General features: G+C 30.9%; 1 protein-coding gene across 1 annotated transcript; it reads left to right on the top strand.

Annotated features, from left to right (window-relative positions):
* Window positions 1–9,219: 9,219 nt before the first annotated feature.
* LOC113871522 (protein unc-13 homolog) lies at window positions 9,220–14,396 on the top strand. Its single transcript, XM_027508612.1, has 5 exons — window positions 9,220–9,798; window positions 11,209–12,093; window positions 12,201–12,656; window positions 12,776–12,962; window positions 13,435–14,396. The coding sequence occupies exons 1-5, from the start codon at window positions 9,220–9,222 to the stop codon at window positions 14,394–14,396; spliced, it is 3,069 nt and encodes a 1,022-aa protein (XP_027364413.1).
* The last annotated feature ends 3,897 nt before the right edge of the window (window positions 14,397–18,293 follow it).

Here is an 18,293-nt window from a genome sequence, read left to right as displayed (position 1 = left end):
CTTCTCTACCACCACTGTCCCCATCATCTCCATCATCAAATTCATCATGATGATCATCATATTATGCATCAATATCAGATTACTCCTATGCCATTTCATGTTCCTCATCACAATCTTCTCAGCACTTGTTATATATGCAGTTAGACGGATACATAGCTGTCAAAGCTGCAGATCCTTCTGTTTCTCCATTGCTCTTGTCACTTTCTTCTTCCTAACAAGAAGTATTAACAACACATTTTCTTTTACACTCTTATTTATTAGCTAAAATTTATTGAGACTCGATATATTAAGAACGAGACACATAATTTTTGGGACTTTTTATAAACTTCAACTAATAATAAAGAACATATTTGAACTAGTATAATAGAGAATATACTGCTAATATTTCTCTGTCATCTGTCCAAAATCTGATAAGTATTGGGGTTTGGCTGATATATCTGTATGTTCAAAATATACCTCACTTTCTTTCTGTTTATGCTGCTAATTTGCTCCTTATATTTATCTCTATGTCTACCAAAGTCATATATATATATATATATATACTGGAGAAGAATCTTCTTACATCAGTATAAGTTTAAAAACTCTTATACCCAATCTGAGCCTTTCATTTAACTTAAATCTAACGGATTATAATTTATTACTTTATTGACCATTATATTTAAGTTAAATGAAAGTCTTAGATTGAGGGTAAGTTTTTAGACTTACACCTGGGTAAGAAGATCCTGTCCCTATATATATATATATAACTTATTAGATGTAAATCAAATGAAAAGTTCAGATTTAGTGTAAGAATTTTTAGACTTACACTGGTGTAATAAGATCCTGCCCCTATATATATAATAAAAATGAAAGTTTTTATGATAAATTATCAGTAAACATATTCTCTTAATTTTTGATATAATTTTGTTGTATCTTTAAGTAAATTTTTATTGATTAAGTCTTTAATCAATGATTTAAAAATACTCGTTAGTAGAGATGGTAAAAAAATACACACCAACATGTCCTTGCGATAATACTCATTGCATTTCAGGTTTAGAATTTCAAACATGAACTCGCAAGTGAAATAAATGAATTTTTTTGTACCCATTAATTAAATAGGGCAGGGTTAGGTAGCGAGATACTCGTGCCTCTAGGTACTCATTTATTATAAAATTGCTCGTTTTATATGAATGCACTAGTGTAAAAATGACATTTTAGAACATGATTTTATATTGATTATACAAGAATCAATATAAAAAAGAAAGGCAGTGACATTTTTTAAATTCATGAGAACTTTTAACATTGGTTCTCTTATAACATATATAAAAAGTACTTATTATATAATGTGTTTATGAAATCGATGTAATAAATACTTTTTACATTGGTTCTAAAAGAAATTGATGTAAAAAAGGTGGAGGAACTTCTTAAATTTTTGTAGGAGATTTTTTAGGTGCTAGTGACTGATGCAAAAAGTCATCTTCAGCTTGATGTTATTTATAGACAGATGAATCTCAACTGCTTTCCTCCTTTCATGGGCACTTCTTGATAATTGCCTTCTGTGTGCTCTTCAACTGTTGTTACCCATTATCCATAATTATTTGTGATAATACCTTCTCCATAACTGTTATCATCTACGATCGGTTCTTTGTGTCTCTGACCTTCAACTGGTAGTAACCACTGGTAATTGCTCTTTTGGTAGTCGCTTCAAACCTTGCAGTTTTTATAATATGTTTCTTCATTTTTTGAGCTCCACCCTGTCTCTTGGACTTATAATAATTTCCTTGTCAATTTTTGTTTTGATAAGTTTTAAGGAAAATCTGTGAGCTTCATCTTATCTTTTAGACTTAGAATAATTTTCTTTGTCAGTTTTTGTTTCAACAAGTTTTAAGCAAAATTCGTTGAAAGACTCTGTTTTGACTGGTTCTGGATGTTTTTAATCTTGGACTCGAAAATTTGCTAAAAACTCCTTGATGCAATTACCCCTAATAATCATGCAAGGGAAAAGGTAGATAAAATATAAAGACCTTATGAGTTTGTTAATTTAATAACGGTTAGAAGTGAAGAATTAAGTTTAATTCATCTAACCTTTTGTTTCGTTTTATCCCATTAATTACATGTGATATAGTTGCCTACGATGCAACTAATTATGAGATGTTAAGGGTGATAACTTCTTAACATGCAAAATTCAATTCAATAGGATAAAAACCAAATATTAAAAAGAAACCAACATCATCCTTAAATATAAAAATCATATAGAGTATGCAATAAGATCTACCATAATTCTAGCTATGGATTTAGTTACTCATAATAAAGCAAACAACAAAAGCATTGTAAACAAATTCATAAAAACTTTAGGAGAATTCAAACTGAAGAAACCAAAAAGGGAAAGAAAATGAAAGTTCTTGTTCTCCAAGTAGCACTCAATCACTTGCTCAGACTTTGAAGGAACACTTATCGTTTTTGCCAATGATCTACTACCCTTCAATAACTCTAAATGGTTGATTAAGTTAGAGTTTTGAAGAAGAATTTGATGATGAGGGGATGCTTTGTTAGGAGCATAGAGCTTCTTTATATAGGGTGTTGAATGGCCTTCAATAGATAAGTTTTATCTTCAAGAAAGGAAATTAGCATTGCCAACCTTCAAAATCTCAGCTAAAATCTCTTTCAAAATTTTAGATCTTCATCTAAATTAAAACTACCGAAATTTAAAAATCAAATTTAAAATTTTGAACTCAAATTCAATTAGCATTGCTTAGGGCTTAGGGCTTCGAAGCACGCTCATGACAAGTTGCGAAGTAAGGTCGTGCTTGGTTACGAAAGAGGCCTTGATTTTAGCTAATATTATTCAATTTTTGTTCAAAATATTTCCATAATGCATTTGTAATTGCTCCAAGCGAAATTGCAACAATTAATAATATAATTGGTGTGAAATACCCATAAAATAAGCTCCAAGTATATAAATATAAGTTATAAAACATATTAAATTATTGACATATTAAATTTCAAAGGAAAAGAGATAATAAAAGCTCTTGTCCTCAAGACATACTCTCGATCACTTGCTCAGACTCCAAAAAGATATCTTACGTCTTTACCAATAATCTCAACTCCCAAATAAATCCCAAAGTTATTACAAGTCAGCTAGGATAAAGCATCTGAGTTCAAAGATCTTTGATAAAAAGGTGTCTCCTTCAAGTGTGTGAGACTTTTTTATACAGAACACAAAAGATGATAGGTTTTTGCCCCTAAGAGATATGTTTTATCTTTAATAAAGATATGACATATTAAGAGAAAGATCTAATTTCCTGTTGTCAAATTTAAAGTTTAAATTATCTCTTTGCAGGCCTTTTAGAAATCTCTAAGTTTGTTGCACCAAAAGAACAAAGCATAACTATGCATACCCTTCAACTCAGCTATGTATGGTTACAAATTACACCTAAGCAAGCTGTTAAGCAAGGTCATGCTTCCTGTTGTGACCCTGCTTTCTATCAAAATTTCTCCAATTTTGATCAAAATATTTCTTTAATTTATTGATAATTGACTCGTGATAATCTAATCAGAGCCTGCAATAACCATATCATCAACATAAACAAGAACAATACCATTTGCAATTTTATGAATGAATAAGGATCAGTCATACTAGCACTGAAGAAAATAGAAGCCAAGGAGAGTAGAGTGAAACTTTCCATACCTCGAGGAGCCTGACGCAAGCCATATAGTGAATGTTAAAGCTTGCACACCTACAACAGAAGAAATGCAATATTCACATCCATTTGATGGAGTGACCAGCCATTAGAGGCAGCTATAGCAAGGACAGTTCTAACGGTGGTCATTTTAGCTATAGGTGCAAATGTTTCATCATAAATCACACCATATTCTTATTTGTTACCTAAAGCAACCAATCGAGGCTTGTAACAATTAAGAGAACCATTAAAATTATGCTTCACAGAATATACTCACTTGCAACCAATGAGTTTAACATCAGATGGGCAAGGAACAATATCCTAAGTATAATTCTCCTAAAGTGCCTACAACTCATCTTGCATGACTTTTGCCTAACACATATCCTTAATTTCCTATGAATAGCAAGTAGGTATAGATATGGTAGATAAGGTGGCAATAAGAGAAGTATGTGTAAACTCATACCTATCTAGAGGACAAGAAATGCGAGTTGACCTGCGAGGTCCTTTTTGTGTAGCCTCAGGCGACAGGTCAGCATTGGAAGGGGGCAAAGGAGGCTGGTGTTTGGCATAGCATGTGTTGATTTAAAACATTCTATAAAATGAGAGACTTTAGGAAAATCAAGAAGAGTGGCAAAAATATTAGAGGTAAGTGTTTCAAATGGAAAAAAATATATTTATCATATAAGAAAATCACATTCTTAGATATGTGTAAGCAATTTGTAGTAACATCATAACACAAGAACCCTTTTTGACTGGCACTATAACCCATAAATGCACACTGAATAGATTGTGCCCTAAGTTTATAATGCTTAATAGGAGGTAAGTGAACAAAATAGACACAACCAAAAGTGTGAAAGTTGTCATAACTAGGATGCATACTATAGAGACAGAAGAAAGGGGAATCAAAGTCTAGAACCTGAGAAAGAAGACGATTGATCAAATAGACAATAGTGGTCAAAGCTTTAACCCAAAAATGAGAAGGACTAGAACCATCAAGAAGTAATGTTTTTGTGACATCAAGCAAGTGTCGATTTTTTCATTCAACAATGCCATTTTGTTAGGGCGTATATGGACAAGAACATTGAGAAAGAATTCCTTTGTATTGCATGTACTCTTTAAATTCATTAGAAATATATTCTCCATCGGAATCAATATGCAAAGTTTTAATGTCTGTGTTAAACTGATTATAAACAAATGCAAAAAATTCTTAAATATTGAGAAAACTTCAACTTTAGAGTGGAGAAAATATATCCAAGTAAAGCGCTATAGTCGTCAATACAAGTCACAAAATATTTGTACTTTGGCATGGATTATCACAAGAGATATACCCTAAACATCACTGTGAACAATATCAAAACAATTTTCAACGGGATGATCATTATATGGAAAAGAAAGAATTTTGCTTCTAATAATCTTACATATTGAACAATCAAAGGAAGAAATAGAAACCATAGTTTTATTGCCCAACAAACCATTTTTGAGTAAATGAGACAAAATAACTAACCTAACTTTTTATGCCAGACCTCACATTTATTTGAGACACCATTACATGCTGAAGAAACAAGATTAGAAAGAGTAAATTGAAGTGGAAATGATTTCCTCACTTTAGGCCCTTTTGCAATCACCTTTCTTGACCCCTAGTCTTGCACAAAACAGCTATCACGAGAAAAATTCATATCACAACTATTATCAATTAATTGGTCAACCGAAATCATATTTGAAACAATTTCAAGGGACACAAACACATTACAAAAAGAGGGATTGATGTCACCAACAACAACACTTAATGTCTTTTTAAGAGCAAATATTATACAAATATTCAGGGGAACTAGTCATATGATTGGAGGCCTTAGAATCAACAAACCAGGTCTGAAAGATGAGATTAGACTTACATTATAGGCCTAAAACAAAGAGGATTGAAAGCACCATCTGCTACACAATTTTTGGAGATAAAGCAGGAGTAGGGAAACTGCAGAAGGTGTTGGTGAGGAGGTCTAATATGCAGATCCAATTGCAACATGAAAAGCTTGCACTAAGCTTTAACCTGAATGTGTCAGTAATTATATGACCATGTTGCTTATAATAGTTGCAGAATTTCTTATTACAATTTTTAGCAATAGTCCAAACTGCTTACAAGAATAACATTGAATTTGCTGCATATCTCTATCTTTTCCCTTTCCTTGAGCAGAATAGGCAGCAATTATAGCATTAGAAGAAAGGCTATCACAGATATGACTCCTTGAGTGATAAGATGCTATTCTAAGAGACAGTCTTAGCATCCTTTGTGTTTCATGTTACTAACTCGGTTGTTGTTGTAGGTGCAGGAGAAGATCTATCAACATGATCCCATGTTCCTTTTCCTTTCACGAACATCTTAAATTGAAACTCTCAAGCAGAATTGTTCTTCCCAGTAAAACAAATACAAAAATTCTTAGTGCCCATAAAAAAAAATGGAACCTCCAAGATTTGCTACCAAAAATTTCAAAGGACCAAAAACCAAGAGACCAAGAAACTGCAAGTGATAAAAAACAAGAAAAAAAAAAAGAAAGAACGAGAACCAAGAAACTGAAAGCACTTTGCTGCCTCTACAAAACTCTTTATACCATGTCATAAAAAATTGACTAAATAACTCTTTTGTCTTTTTTATTACATTTTCTCACAATAAATAATATAATATTTTATTTTATTAAAAGTTAATTTCTAATTTTCTATCATTTTTAATTTATACAATAATGGAAAACAATCAAATACATTTATAAGCAATAATAGCTCACATTTGTTAATTGCTAGTTGTAAGGTGCTGTATAAATACTGCAGTGTAATATATTTTAAGTAGAATATAAAAAATTCTTTCTATTAGGCTGCTAAGAAGAGGTTTAAAAAAACTCCCAAACACTTATCTCCTTCTTAAAATGACGTCTAAATAAAACCTAAAGTGATTACAATTACACTCCACGCAAATTATTAAAGAATGAGTTTAGACCGCCGTGATCTTCAGATAAGAGTATTGAACCACCTGATGGTTGCCTCATCAATGCGTTCAAATATTTCAATTTTTATTTACTAAAATCAGATCTTCTAATAGAACTTAGTAACTGAATATAAAGAAGATGCACGAAGCTCAAGTACAAAAATACACCAAAATTCAATAATAATCCTCTTTCCTTTTCTATGTTTGCCAAAATTCTCTCTTTCCCTTGTCTGTTGCTCTGCTTAATTGCCAAAATATACAAGGCCTCGAAAAATAATTTTACCATTAATAATTTTACTTATTGTTAATTTAAATTATTATGTAATAAGTTTTATTGAAAAATTATTGAGAGTTTTTTTGTCACATTTATTTTATTCATTATCAACGTAACTATCGATTCTTAATTTTATATCTAAGCTGTTATTATAACATTCTAATAATTATCTATATTATTCGTTGCATTGATTATTCTTTTATAATTATTTTCTCAATAGAATTTTATATGTCTAATATTCTAATTATCTTCTCTCTCTCTCTCTCTGTTTGCCTTTTTACTCCTAGGTCTATTTAATTTATCTTTCTAATTTTTTTAATCTTTTATTTCTAAGTTGTTGTATTTTATCCTTCTTCAGTAATGAACTTGATTTATTTTCAGAATTTAACGTATTGAAAGAGGTCATAACAAAATAAAATATTATCTCATTTATATAGAGGTATTAAATTACATTACTTATAAAATATTATTGACAATATTATAATTATTATTATTACTGAAATTTTTTAAAACTAAATCATTTAAATCCTATTTGATATTGATTATAAATTATATTTTTGAATTAACCATATTATTTATTTAAAATATCACAGTTTCTGAATTATAAACTTTTATTAAATAATTTATAATTAAAAATTATAAAAATAAATGATAATTAAATCACTGTCTCTATCATAACTAACTATTTCTTCATCTTCTTATTTACTCAGGCTGGCATCTTTATAAGATTGCTTGTTTTAAATAAATGATATTTATTATTCTTTGTTGATATGTAATAATTACTAAATTTTGGTTTATCATTATTAACAACAGATTATATCATAATATGAAAAGATAACACTTTAAAAATATGATTAACAAAATTATAATTATAATTATTTTATATTTTATTGATGTGTTGCAAATGTAATAAATAGAATTTTGTGGCTTACATAAATTCTACCAAACTCAAAGAAAATTGTCTTCAATAAATGATACCAGTTGGACAAAAATATTGTAATAAATTGAATATATAAATATTAAGTTTTGTTAACCTTAACCCTTAGTACTTAGGATAAACAATTAATAATAGTAAAATTTTATTAGAAAAATAAGTATTTATTATATTTTTATAACTTCAATATAATAATTATGTACTTTTTTTATAAAAAAATTATATTTGTTAATGCTTAAAATCAGCTTTAAAGACTAAGGTTAACAAAACTTGTAAATGTAATTTGAAATATATCGTAACATATTTGATAATTTTATGTATAATACAATATTTTTTTTTAAATTTGTGTTAAAAAGTTTATAAATAAATTTGCTACAAACTTAAGAACTTATATTATTATTTGTAACATTGAATTTTTAATGAAGCAAGATCTTCTCACACTAGTGTAAAATTAAAAATTCTGACACTTAATCTAAGTATTTTATTTAATTTACACCTCACAAGTTATAATTTATTATTTCACTAACCGTTAAATATAAGTTAACTAAAAAATTCAGATTAAGCATAAAAAATTTTAAACTTAACTAATATAAGAATATTCTTCTTCAATTTTAACAGATAATACGGTTAACTTAAAATCTCATTTCAAGCTATATTTAATTATATTCGTTCTCCATTCATTTATGACAACCAAATGATTAGTTAAATGGGGAATGCTGTTTATCTCAATCAAGTTACCTCTAAACAGAAGATGGTGAAAACACATTCCAATGAAAATCCACAGTTGAATGATATTTTCAAATTAGTCTATTTTCAAGCAAAATTGATGATATACGTTGTCCATCCATTACAGCGCAATTACGAGTTAAATAGATAACGACGTTTATTATCTCAATCATGTTAGCTCTCTGGAAAAAAAGTGACAACACATACAAATAAACACGAAACAGAAAATGAGGTGCCATAACTGTGGTGCAATCTATGCGAACACTTGCTTAATGCAACAAAAACATAATACAAAAACGAACAAAATAAAAAAACTTCCGAGAAAAACGCATTCAAATGCACTAGTCTTCTAATTTGGTCAGCATACCACCTTTTGTTTCTCTTATTCTTCGCTCATGACAACGTGGGCAAACCCAAAATCAATCATCTCTTCCCCTCTTCTCATGCACCATCCGTGCAAAAAATCGCTGTCATTAACATAAACGAACACGCACACCCTCAATATTCATGGTCTCTCTCTATTCCTTCTTTTAAAACAAATGCACCACTCTCTTCTCCCACACATATTTTTCTAACATAATATAAAGTTATATTATTGTGGTCACCGCCACCATTCATCGTTGGTTGCTGACCCACAACCCATCTTCTACACCCTATGGGTCAGCAAACCCGTCGTGAATTCTATTCTGGCCCATTGCCTTCAACCGCATTTCATAAAGATTATAATAATTATCATTATCGTCACTATCATAATGACCAACGCCTCTTTGATCTTGTTGCTAAGGATGAGAGTAATAATGACCTAGTTGCTCCCTTCGGCAAGATTGAGAATTTAGGTCAAGATGACATTAGGGAAACAGCCTATGAGATCTTTTTCATGGCATGTCGATCATCTCCGGGATTCGGAGTTCGACATGTGCACACATTTCATTCGAATAACCATGAGAATGAGTCAAGGCCAGGCCAAGTAGTGATGTCACCGACGAGTAAGGTGAAGCGGGCTTTAGGGTTGAAGATGTTGAAAAGGTCACCATCGAGGAGAATGGTGTCGGGCGGTAGTGGCGGTTCGCCGTCGTCGATGGGCAGTGGAAGTAGCCCTTTCCATCACACGATGCCACCGTTAAGGCCGCGGCGACCGATGACTTCCGCAGAGATCATGAGACAACAAATGAGAGTGACTGAACACAACGATAATCGACTGAGGAAAACCCTCATGAGGACTCTTGTTGGCCAAGTACGTTAACACCTACATGCTGCATTCGTATGATATATAAATTGATAGTTAATTTCTTTCTTGTCTTTTAATTGTTTTAGTTATGATTTCTATTTTTGTTAAAAATATGTGATGATCACGGAAGGTAAGTAGATAGAGAAAGTTGGGTATGTTAAACACAAGGCTAATTAGAGTTCTAATGTCCTAAGATCAGGTGCTTTCCCAAGGCATGGGTTACATGAATGGCCTTTGATCTGTTGTGTTAAATTGTCAATTATTGAATTAACAATTTTTTCTTTTTATAATTTAGTTTCACAAGTTAAATGGTTTATAATTCGTTTATGTTTTAATCGTATTTTTTTATATTCAAATTCTAACCCCCCCCCCCCCTTTTTTTTTATTTCATCATTTCATTGTCATCCTCTTCTGTTCTCTCTAATCCTCCCTATTTCTTTTTCTTTAAGAACGTAAAACGATCACGCTTTACTTTATTTTTTAAGACAGTCTTTTTACTCACCTTGTGATTTGACTCATTATTATGGATTTTGTGATTTGTTCTATTATCGTGTGGTTCTTTTAAAATTTTGTTTTATATTTTTTAATATATTGTTAACATATACATGTATATGGATGCAGATTAAGTTACTTTACTTAATAATTATTATAAAATATAGATAAATATTGCTAATAAGTTATATATCTACAAATTTCTGATTTATTTATAAACTTTTATATACACATTTAACATTAACATATCACCTTACTCAATAATTAAATGATAAATTTTAAATTTTATAGAAAAAAATTTCATAAATCATTACTTTAAGGATCTTTTTGATAAATAGATAAGTCTACACACGGCCTCACAACAAGATAATTATTTTAAATTTTACATAAAAAATATTTGATTATTATGAGAAATAAAAATTTATGAGCATTTTAATTATTAAATTTTATTTGAATAATTAAAATTAGATGATAGATGTACATGTATTTTTAAGTAGTCATAAGACTAGTAACTAGCGTTTAATATTGACAATTTATATATAGTTCTATAGTTTATATTTATAGTTTTTATATTCTTATACTAATATATATATATATATATATATATATATATATATATAATATTGTGGTAATTGAACAAATTATTAGTCGGGTCACAGTTCAAATCATACAATTAACTAAATTTGTTAAATTGAATTACTTTTTTCTAAATTTATTAGAAATCAATATGAAAATACTTTCAACTAAATCTGTATTAATGATGAAACTTTGATCGAGTTGCTAATTGAACTTCGTTTCTTAAATGTATAGTGTATTTAACACCTTAATGAGGTTTAGTTAAAGGATGAGTGAGTAAATATACCTATAAACATGCAAAGCACTAGATGTGTGGGTAACTATTTAAAATTTCTTGCAACATTGCAGGCAGGAAGAAGAGCCGAAACTATCATTCTTCCTTTAGAACTTTTGCGGCACCTAAAGGCAGCAGAATTCAGTGATTCCCATGAGTACCATATGTGGCAAAAGAGGCAACTCAAAGTCCTTGAAGTAGGGCTCTTAACGCACCCTTCAATCCCTATAGAAAAGAGCAATACCTTTGCCATGCGCCTTAGGGACATCATTCGTGGTGGTGAGTCAAAGGCTATAGATAATGGCAAAAACTCTGACACCTTGAGAACCCTTTCCAACTCTGTTGTTTCCTTGGCATGGAGAAGTTCTAATGGGACCCCCACTGATGTTTGCCATTGGGCTGATGGATTCCCTTTGAACATTCACTTCTATACTTCTCTTCTTCAAGCCATTTTTGACAACAGGGATGACACATTAGTCCTTGATGAGGTTGATGAGTTACTTGAGTTGATGAAAAAGACATGGTCCATATTAAGAATCACTAAGCCAATTCACAATTTGTGCTTCACTTGGGTGTTGTTTCAACAGTATGTAGTAACTGGGCAGATAGAATCAGACCTTCTCTATGCCTCACATGCCATGTTGACTGAGGTGGCCAATGATGCTAAGAAAGAAAAAGATTCCTTCTATGTCAAATTGTTGACATCAGTGTTGAGTTCAATGCAAGGGTGGGCTGAGAAGAGATTGATTGATTATCATGAACATTTCCAAAGAGGGACTATTGGTCAGTTTGAAAATGTTCTTCCAGTGGTGTTGTCAGTCTCAAATATTTTAGGTGAAGATCTCATAATATCTGATGATGGAGAAGGGGGAGAAAAAGGAGATATAACCATAGTAGACTCGTCTGGGGATAGAGTTAATTATTATATTCGATCTACCATGAAAAGTGCATTTGAAAAGGTTTGTTGTTAACATATTCATCTTTTCTTACGTCTTAGTAATTTAAAGTATAATAGTGTATATATGTTTAATAAATCATAAGGTCTTTTTCCTTTTCATGAGTGTAGGTAATTGAGGCAGTGAATGCCAAGGTTTCTGAATTACAAATGAAGGGAGAATTAAATGAAATCCTGCTTCACTTAGCTCAGGAGACAGAAAATTTGGCATTGAAGGAGAGAGAGAATTTTACTGCAATGCTAAAGAAATGGTACCCAGCGGCAGGTGCAGTTGCAGCTTTGATGTTGCACAACTGCTATGGGCATGTGCTAAGGCAGTATTTGAGTGAAGTAACCTCATTGACTCATGAGACAGTTGAGGTGTTGCAAAGGGCTGAAAAGCTAGAAAAGGTTTTGCTTCAAATGGTAGTTGAAAACTCAGTTGACGGTGAGGATAATGGCAATACAGTTTTGAGAGAGATGGTTCCCTATGAAGTTGATTCAATCATATTGAACCTCTTGAAGAAATGGATTAATGAATCATTGCACAAAGGCAAAGAATGTTTACAAAGAGGAAAAGAAACTGAAGTATGTTTTGCCTTCATGGTCCTCTTTCCTTCACATATTAAATTGAAAGACACAACTAAGAACATTTATTTTTGTGATTTTTGATAAAATTGAATATCATGTTTTAATTTATTTTGTAGACTTGGAATCCAAAGTCCAAATCAGAGCCATATGCACAATCAGCCGCAGATCTAATGAAATTCGCCAAGACAACTGTGGACCAATTCTTCCAAATTCCAATAGGAATAAATGAAGAAACAATTCACTATCTTGCTGATGGATTAGAAAGTCTCTTCCAAGACTACATGATGTTCGTTGCAGCATGTGGTAAGTGTTGTATGAGTACACAAAAAATCAATTTTTTTTGCTCTAGAGAATAAATAAAATAAATAATAAAAATTACGCCAGTAGTTTACAAAATATCGATAATGAAAGATAAAAATGTATACTGTTCCTATTTTCTCCGTGCAATTTCTCTCACTTGCAGAAGTTCCAGTGCGAAAAGATACTTATTAGTCAGACACAACCAATTAAAAGATTATTATTACTGTTTTCTAACTTGTGCAATATTTCACATAATAAAAAGTTACATATATATTTTTATTTAAAATTATACAATTCAATACATTGATACTATTAAATGTTATAATTTTTAATAAAAATTTATTATAGATAACCTGTTATTAACGTTGTCTAATTAAAAAAAATGATTGATTGGTTATCCTTACTCCTGAAAGAATCACATTCTATGATTTACCAATGTAACAATCTAACAAGCTACACCCCTGCTGTATTTTAGGTACAAAACAGAGCTATATTCCTTCACTTCCCCCGTTGACAAGGTGCAATAGGGATTCAAAGTTCATCAAGCTATGGAAGAAAGCTAGCCCCTGTGGTGGTAGCCTCTCAGAGCTAGAACACATAAATGGAACAACTGAAGGTCACAACCCTCGGCCATCAACTAGCCGTGGCACGCAACGCCTCTACATTCGTCTCAACACCTTACACTACCTCCTTTCTCACATCCAAACACTTGAGAAATCGCTCATTCAAATCCCAAGTGTGGTTCCTTCAAACCGTCACCGTTTTGCAAACAACAACAACACCTACTTTGAAATTGTCAACTCCTCCATTCCTGCAGCATGTCAACATGTCTCAGAAGTTGCAGCATATCGTCTCATATTCCTTGACTCAAATTCAGTCTTCTATGACAGCCTCTATGTTGGTGATGTTGCCAATGCGCGTATTCGTCCAGCATTGAGAATCCTGAAGCAGAACATGACACTAATGACTACACTTTTAGCGGATAGAGCTCAGGCACTTGCAATGAAAGAAGTAATGAAGGCCTCATTCGATGCATTCCTCATGGTTTTGCTTGCAGGTGGGAGCTCAAGAGTGTTTAACAGGTCTGATCATGTTATGATCCAAGAGGATTTTGAGAGTTTGAATAGAGTTTTCTGCACATGTGGTGAAGGACTAATAGCAGAAAATGTGGTTGAAAGAGAGGCTGCAGTGGTGGAGGGTGTCATTGCATTGATGGGACAAAGTACAGAACAATTGATGGAAGATTTTAGCGTTGTCACATGTGAGACAAGTGGGATTGCAATCATGGGCAATGGCCAAAAGTTGCCTATGCCTCCTACCACAGGAAGGTGGAATAGGTCAGACCCAAACACAATATTGAGGGTGTTGTGTCATAGAAATGACAGAGCGGCAAATCATTTCTTAAAGAGGACATTCCAATTAGCAAAGAGGAGATGATGGCAAATGTTTTAATTGATCTACAATCATGATCAAAGTGTATTTGAAAGCACTCAAAGTGGTTGCCAAAATGGAAAATATGATGGTCTGATCATAGCAATGCATTGTGTTTCATCATTACAAGAGACTACTGAAGGCCAATGCAGAATATGTGCTGAATTGTATATTTATACCATAAGATATTCTTTATTTTTTTGGGAGAAAAAGGGACAAGAAAAAAATGTAGCAGTTTCTTAGCGTAGTTTGTTGATACTGCATATATATACAACAAATAGTCTAAAAGTAGCCTGTAGCTGGGATACGCTACCAGCAGGTGTGCTACAATTAGTCTACACTACAGATTACAGAAAACAAACTAGTAGGCCTATATAGACTGCTATGAGAAGTTTTGTTTGTAATTAATTAATTAGCATAAACGAAAATGTATTTTCTTTCCTAATTTTAGTGTCAACAATAACCTTCTTTGAAGAAGGGCACTAATCACATTGGTAATCTAGAGGTTAACGACAAGCGTAATAAAATAACTAATAATAATAATGTTTTTGAAAATGTTATAGAGCATTAAGTTTTTCACCGTATAAATTAGCTTTATTATTATTATTATTAACTTTTGACAAATGAAAGCATCAATATGATCTTTGTAACCACCACTTTCAAGTTTCAGTAAATTGTAACTAAATTGTATTAATTTTTTTCATGCTATATAGCATTACTTTGTTTTCTGTTTTTTTTTTTTTCCTAATCTTTTGACAAATACTATTGATTTATGGATCAATTAAGTGTGACAATAAAATAATGTTATCTTGGTAGTAGTACAATTTATCATATACATTTTAGGAGAATTCATTTAAACATGCAAGTCTAATACCGTTTGAGTGACAATTAAATAATGTTCAAATATTGGTAGTAATACAATTTCATGTATTCGAGAGCTTTGGCGAAAATGAAAGACCATATAATGTATAATTGAGTTATGAGATTGACGTGTGAATTAATTTTAAACATCTATCATGTGAATATAATTGATGTGATTTTAAAAGCAATAGTTTGGTATAATAAGGGATGTTAGGTGTTCAAGTCTTACAATGGACCTTAGAAATTGTGTGGGAGTGTTATTGTAAGGACAAAGAGTAGTACCTTGATGACCTGTGCACGTGAAAAGGAAATGTTTTCATTTTGAATTGATTGTACATCAATTCTAAAAAATCTGATGACGAAAGTTATGAATTTTAGTCGTAAGCTTTGAATAAGTATAATTTTTAGCACGTAACTTTGATTTATGTATATTATATATCTATTTCATAAATTTTTTTAAGATCTATCCAATGGGGTTTGCACAAATTTTCAAGATCTATCCAATCTAAAAATTTTATTAAATCACTTACTTGTTAATTAATGTAAAAGTCTGTTGTATAAAGTCTTTTTTATACTAGTGAGAACACAACTTTAAACTTCAATTATTGAACTTGAATTGGAAAATTAATTCTCAAGTGTTTATCCTTCCATATCTAGATTTACAAACGCAAAGGAAACAAAATAGAAGAAGAACACAAACAACAAACATATAGATGAAACTAGTGCTCGAAATTCAAATCCTTAATCTGCAAATAATAAAGGAAATTGAAAGTAATTCAAATGTGTTAAAGGTGAGAAAAACTACACTCTTTACAATAATCCTAATTAGGTCTAACCTAATTAATACAAATTCAAAATATAATGGATCACTAAGAGAGTAAATTAGGTTCAAAACAATCGTAACCTAAATATTTCTGCATACATTTGTAATAGTTCTATTTGTGCAAGTAATATCTCTTAACTACAAAGTCCTTTTTCTTCAAAATTACATTCCAATTGAAGCCTCAAAAAAGTACTTTCTTTGAAACAACAATCACATCAAATTTGACATGTAACTTTGTATATTGTCAAGTTAGTAAACATGCGTAAGAAATGCATAAAAGTTTAAATTATATTATTTTGATATTTCAAATTAATTAAGATCTTCTCGATAAATAAAGTCAATTCAAAATAATTTAAATAGTATTATGTAATTAGGTCACATTACACAACTTAATAAGTGTGATTAAAATACAATTATGCGGTGTGTATTTATGTTGGTCCTAACAAGTATACTACTATATTTCATTTTGACAAACTTGTTAACACTTTTATGATGGTGTTTTATGATGATACTTATATTCATATATGCACCTATTCTAATTATTTTATGATATCATGTGCATGATTTTATTTTTGTGATTAAAAAGGAACTTTTCGATTGGTAATTTTGGACGTGTAACTTTTTATGCCAGGATGGAAGCATAGTTGTGTCATCATGTATTGCATAATTACACAAAAATGTGTGTATTAGGGTGAGAATTAGTGGTCTCATATGAAAATGCATGGACAACAACTTTGGTCTAAAAGCAACGCCATAAAAGCAAATGCAAGACTGATTCTCGCAAACCATAAGGCCAAGATGGTTGCTTAAGTATCACCTTTTGGACTATCTACCGAAGAGAAGAAAACTGTAGAATTTATTCCTTCATTTTATTTTGTTTACCCTATTTCTGACCTTTTTCCCTTCATTCGAAGCATGGCTTATAATTTTTATCCCATTTCTTTCTCTACTCCTCCGATTTATCTTTTCTTTTTTCTTCCTATTTAAGGCAATCATTCTTTTCCCCCACTCTATTTACTATATATCATCATGCTTAAGCTTTTGTTGTACCCTTTCCATCCATTTTAATTACTCCATCCCCACCTATAGTCTCTCAACAAATATTCTTGGAGGCTCATGCTGAGAAGTTGGAGTAGTAGTTTACCTTTTCTTAGCGAACTCTTATTGAAGATCTTACCACTCGTTATAGTTGGAGTTGCTTATCATGTGACAGGGACGATGTTTATATATTTTTTCATTAAAAGGGGAGATTATAATTATGGAGGTTAGTTTCTTTTTCTTTTTCTCTTTTTTCTTTTTTATGATTACAAAGTAGGAGAAACACATATATGTACTTTAAATCTTGTTTTATGTAAAGCACGATTTCAGTATCATATTTTTTTTTATCTAAAATATATTTGCCTTGACGTACTTGTTTTATTCCAAGTACTACTCAAATTACTTTTGTTCAATGCTTGTTGCTTTACTCTAAAAACATAATTGATTACCATAACTGTTGAGTATGTTTACTATTGCTGAAAATTCACCTACGATTAAAGGTTTACCATAAAAGAGAGAGAGATTGATAAAGTTATGACAAATTTCTTAAGACTTTTGATGTCTTTTATGGATGAAAACTATTTAGTTTTAAATAAATTTTATATTATTTTTTGATAAATTTGTTAGTTGTTTCGATATAAACAATTGTTTGTAAAAGACATTCAAAAGAGGAAACAAAGTCTGCAAACAAGAAAGAAATTAATGATCTATAAAGAAGTCTATTGGAAGTAATTTCAGTTCACTATCTATTCATAGAAAGTACAAAAGGAAAAAGTTGACCAAGAAAACAAACCTACTTTTAAGAAGAGCAAAATATAACTTCTTTAAAAGAAGCAAAAATATTTTTCTACTCATTTATCATGTCAGCACCAAAATACTAAGAAAAAAAAATACAAATTTTTTTTTGATATAGCATAGAACTATCTCATCAATTTATTTATTTATTTTTTAACAAAAGGATTTGTCCTGCCAAACTGATATTTGGAAGTGTCTAACATGAATTATTAAGTATAATGCTATTTAACAAGATACACATTCATGTTGATGGAAAGAAACTGCAATGCATGAACATGAATATCGTTAAAAATCAAGTCTTCTATGTCTACAATAGTTTCTATTTGTATTTAGGGTATAAAATTAAGTTGAAAGTGGCTTAAGAAAAATACTTGGGTTTATAGAGC

This window comes from Abrus precatorius, unplaced genomic scaffold (assembly GCF_003935025.1).
Source record: "Abrus precatorius isolate BTA unplaced genomic scaffold, Abrus_2018 Scaffold7, whole genome shotgun sequence".
NCBI lineage: Eukaryota > Viridiplantae > Streptophyta > Magnoliopsida > Fabales > Fabaceae > Abrus > Abrus precatorius.
The sequence above is the reverse complement of the archived record's forward strand: the minus strand, read 5'-3'. Positions and strand labels throughout refer to the sequence as shown.

Coding starts and splice junctions, on each gene's coding strand:
- LOC113871522 (XM_027508612.1), top strand. CDS start 9,220: ATGGGTCAGCAAACCCGTCGTGAATTCTATTCTGGCCCATTGCCTTCA. Junction 12,094..12,200: donor TGAAAAGTGCATTTGAAAAG/GTTTGTTGTTAA, acceptor TCATGAGTGTAG/GTAATTGAGGCAGTGAATGC. Junction 12,657..12,775: donor AAAGAGGAAAAGAAACTGAA/GTATGTTTTGCC, acceptor TTTATTTTGTAG/ACTTGGAATCCAAAGTCCAA.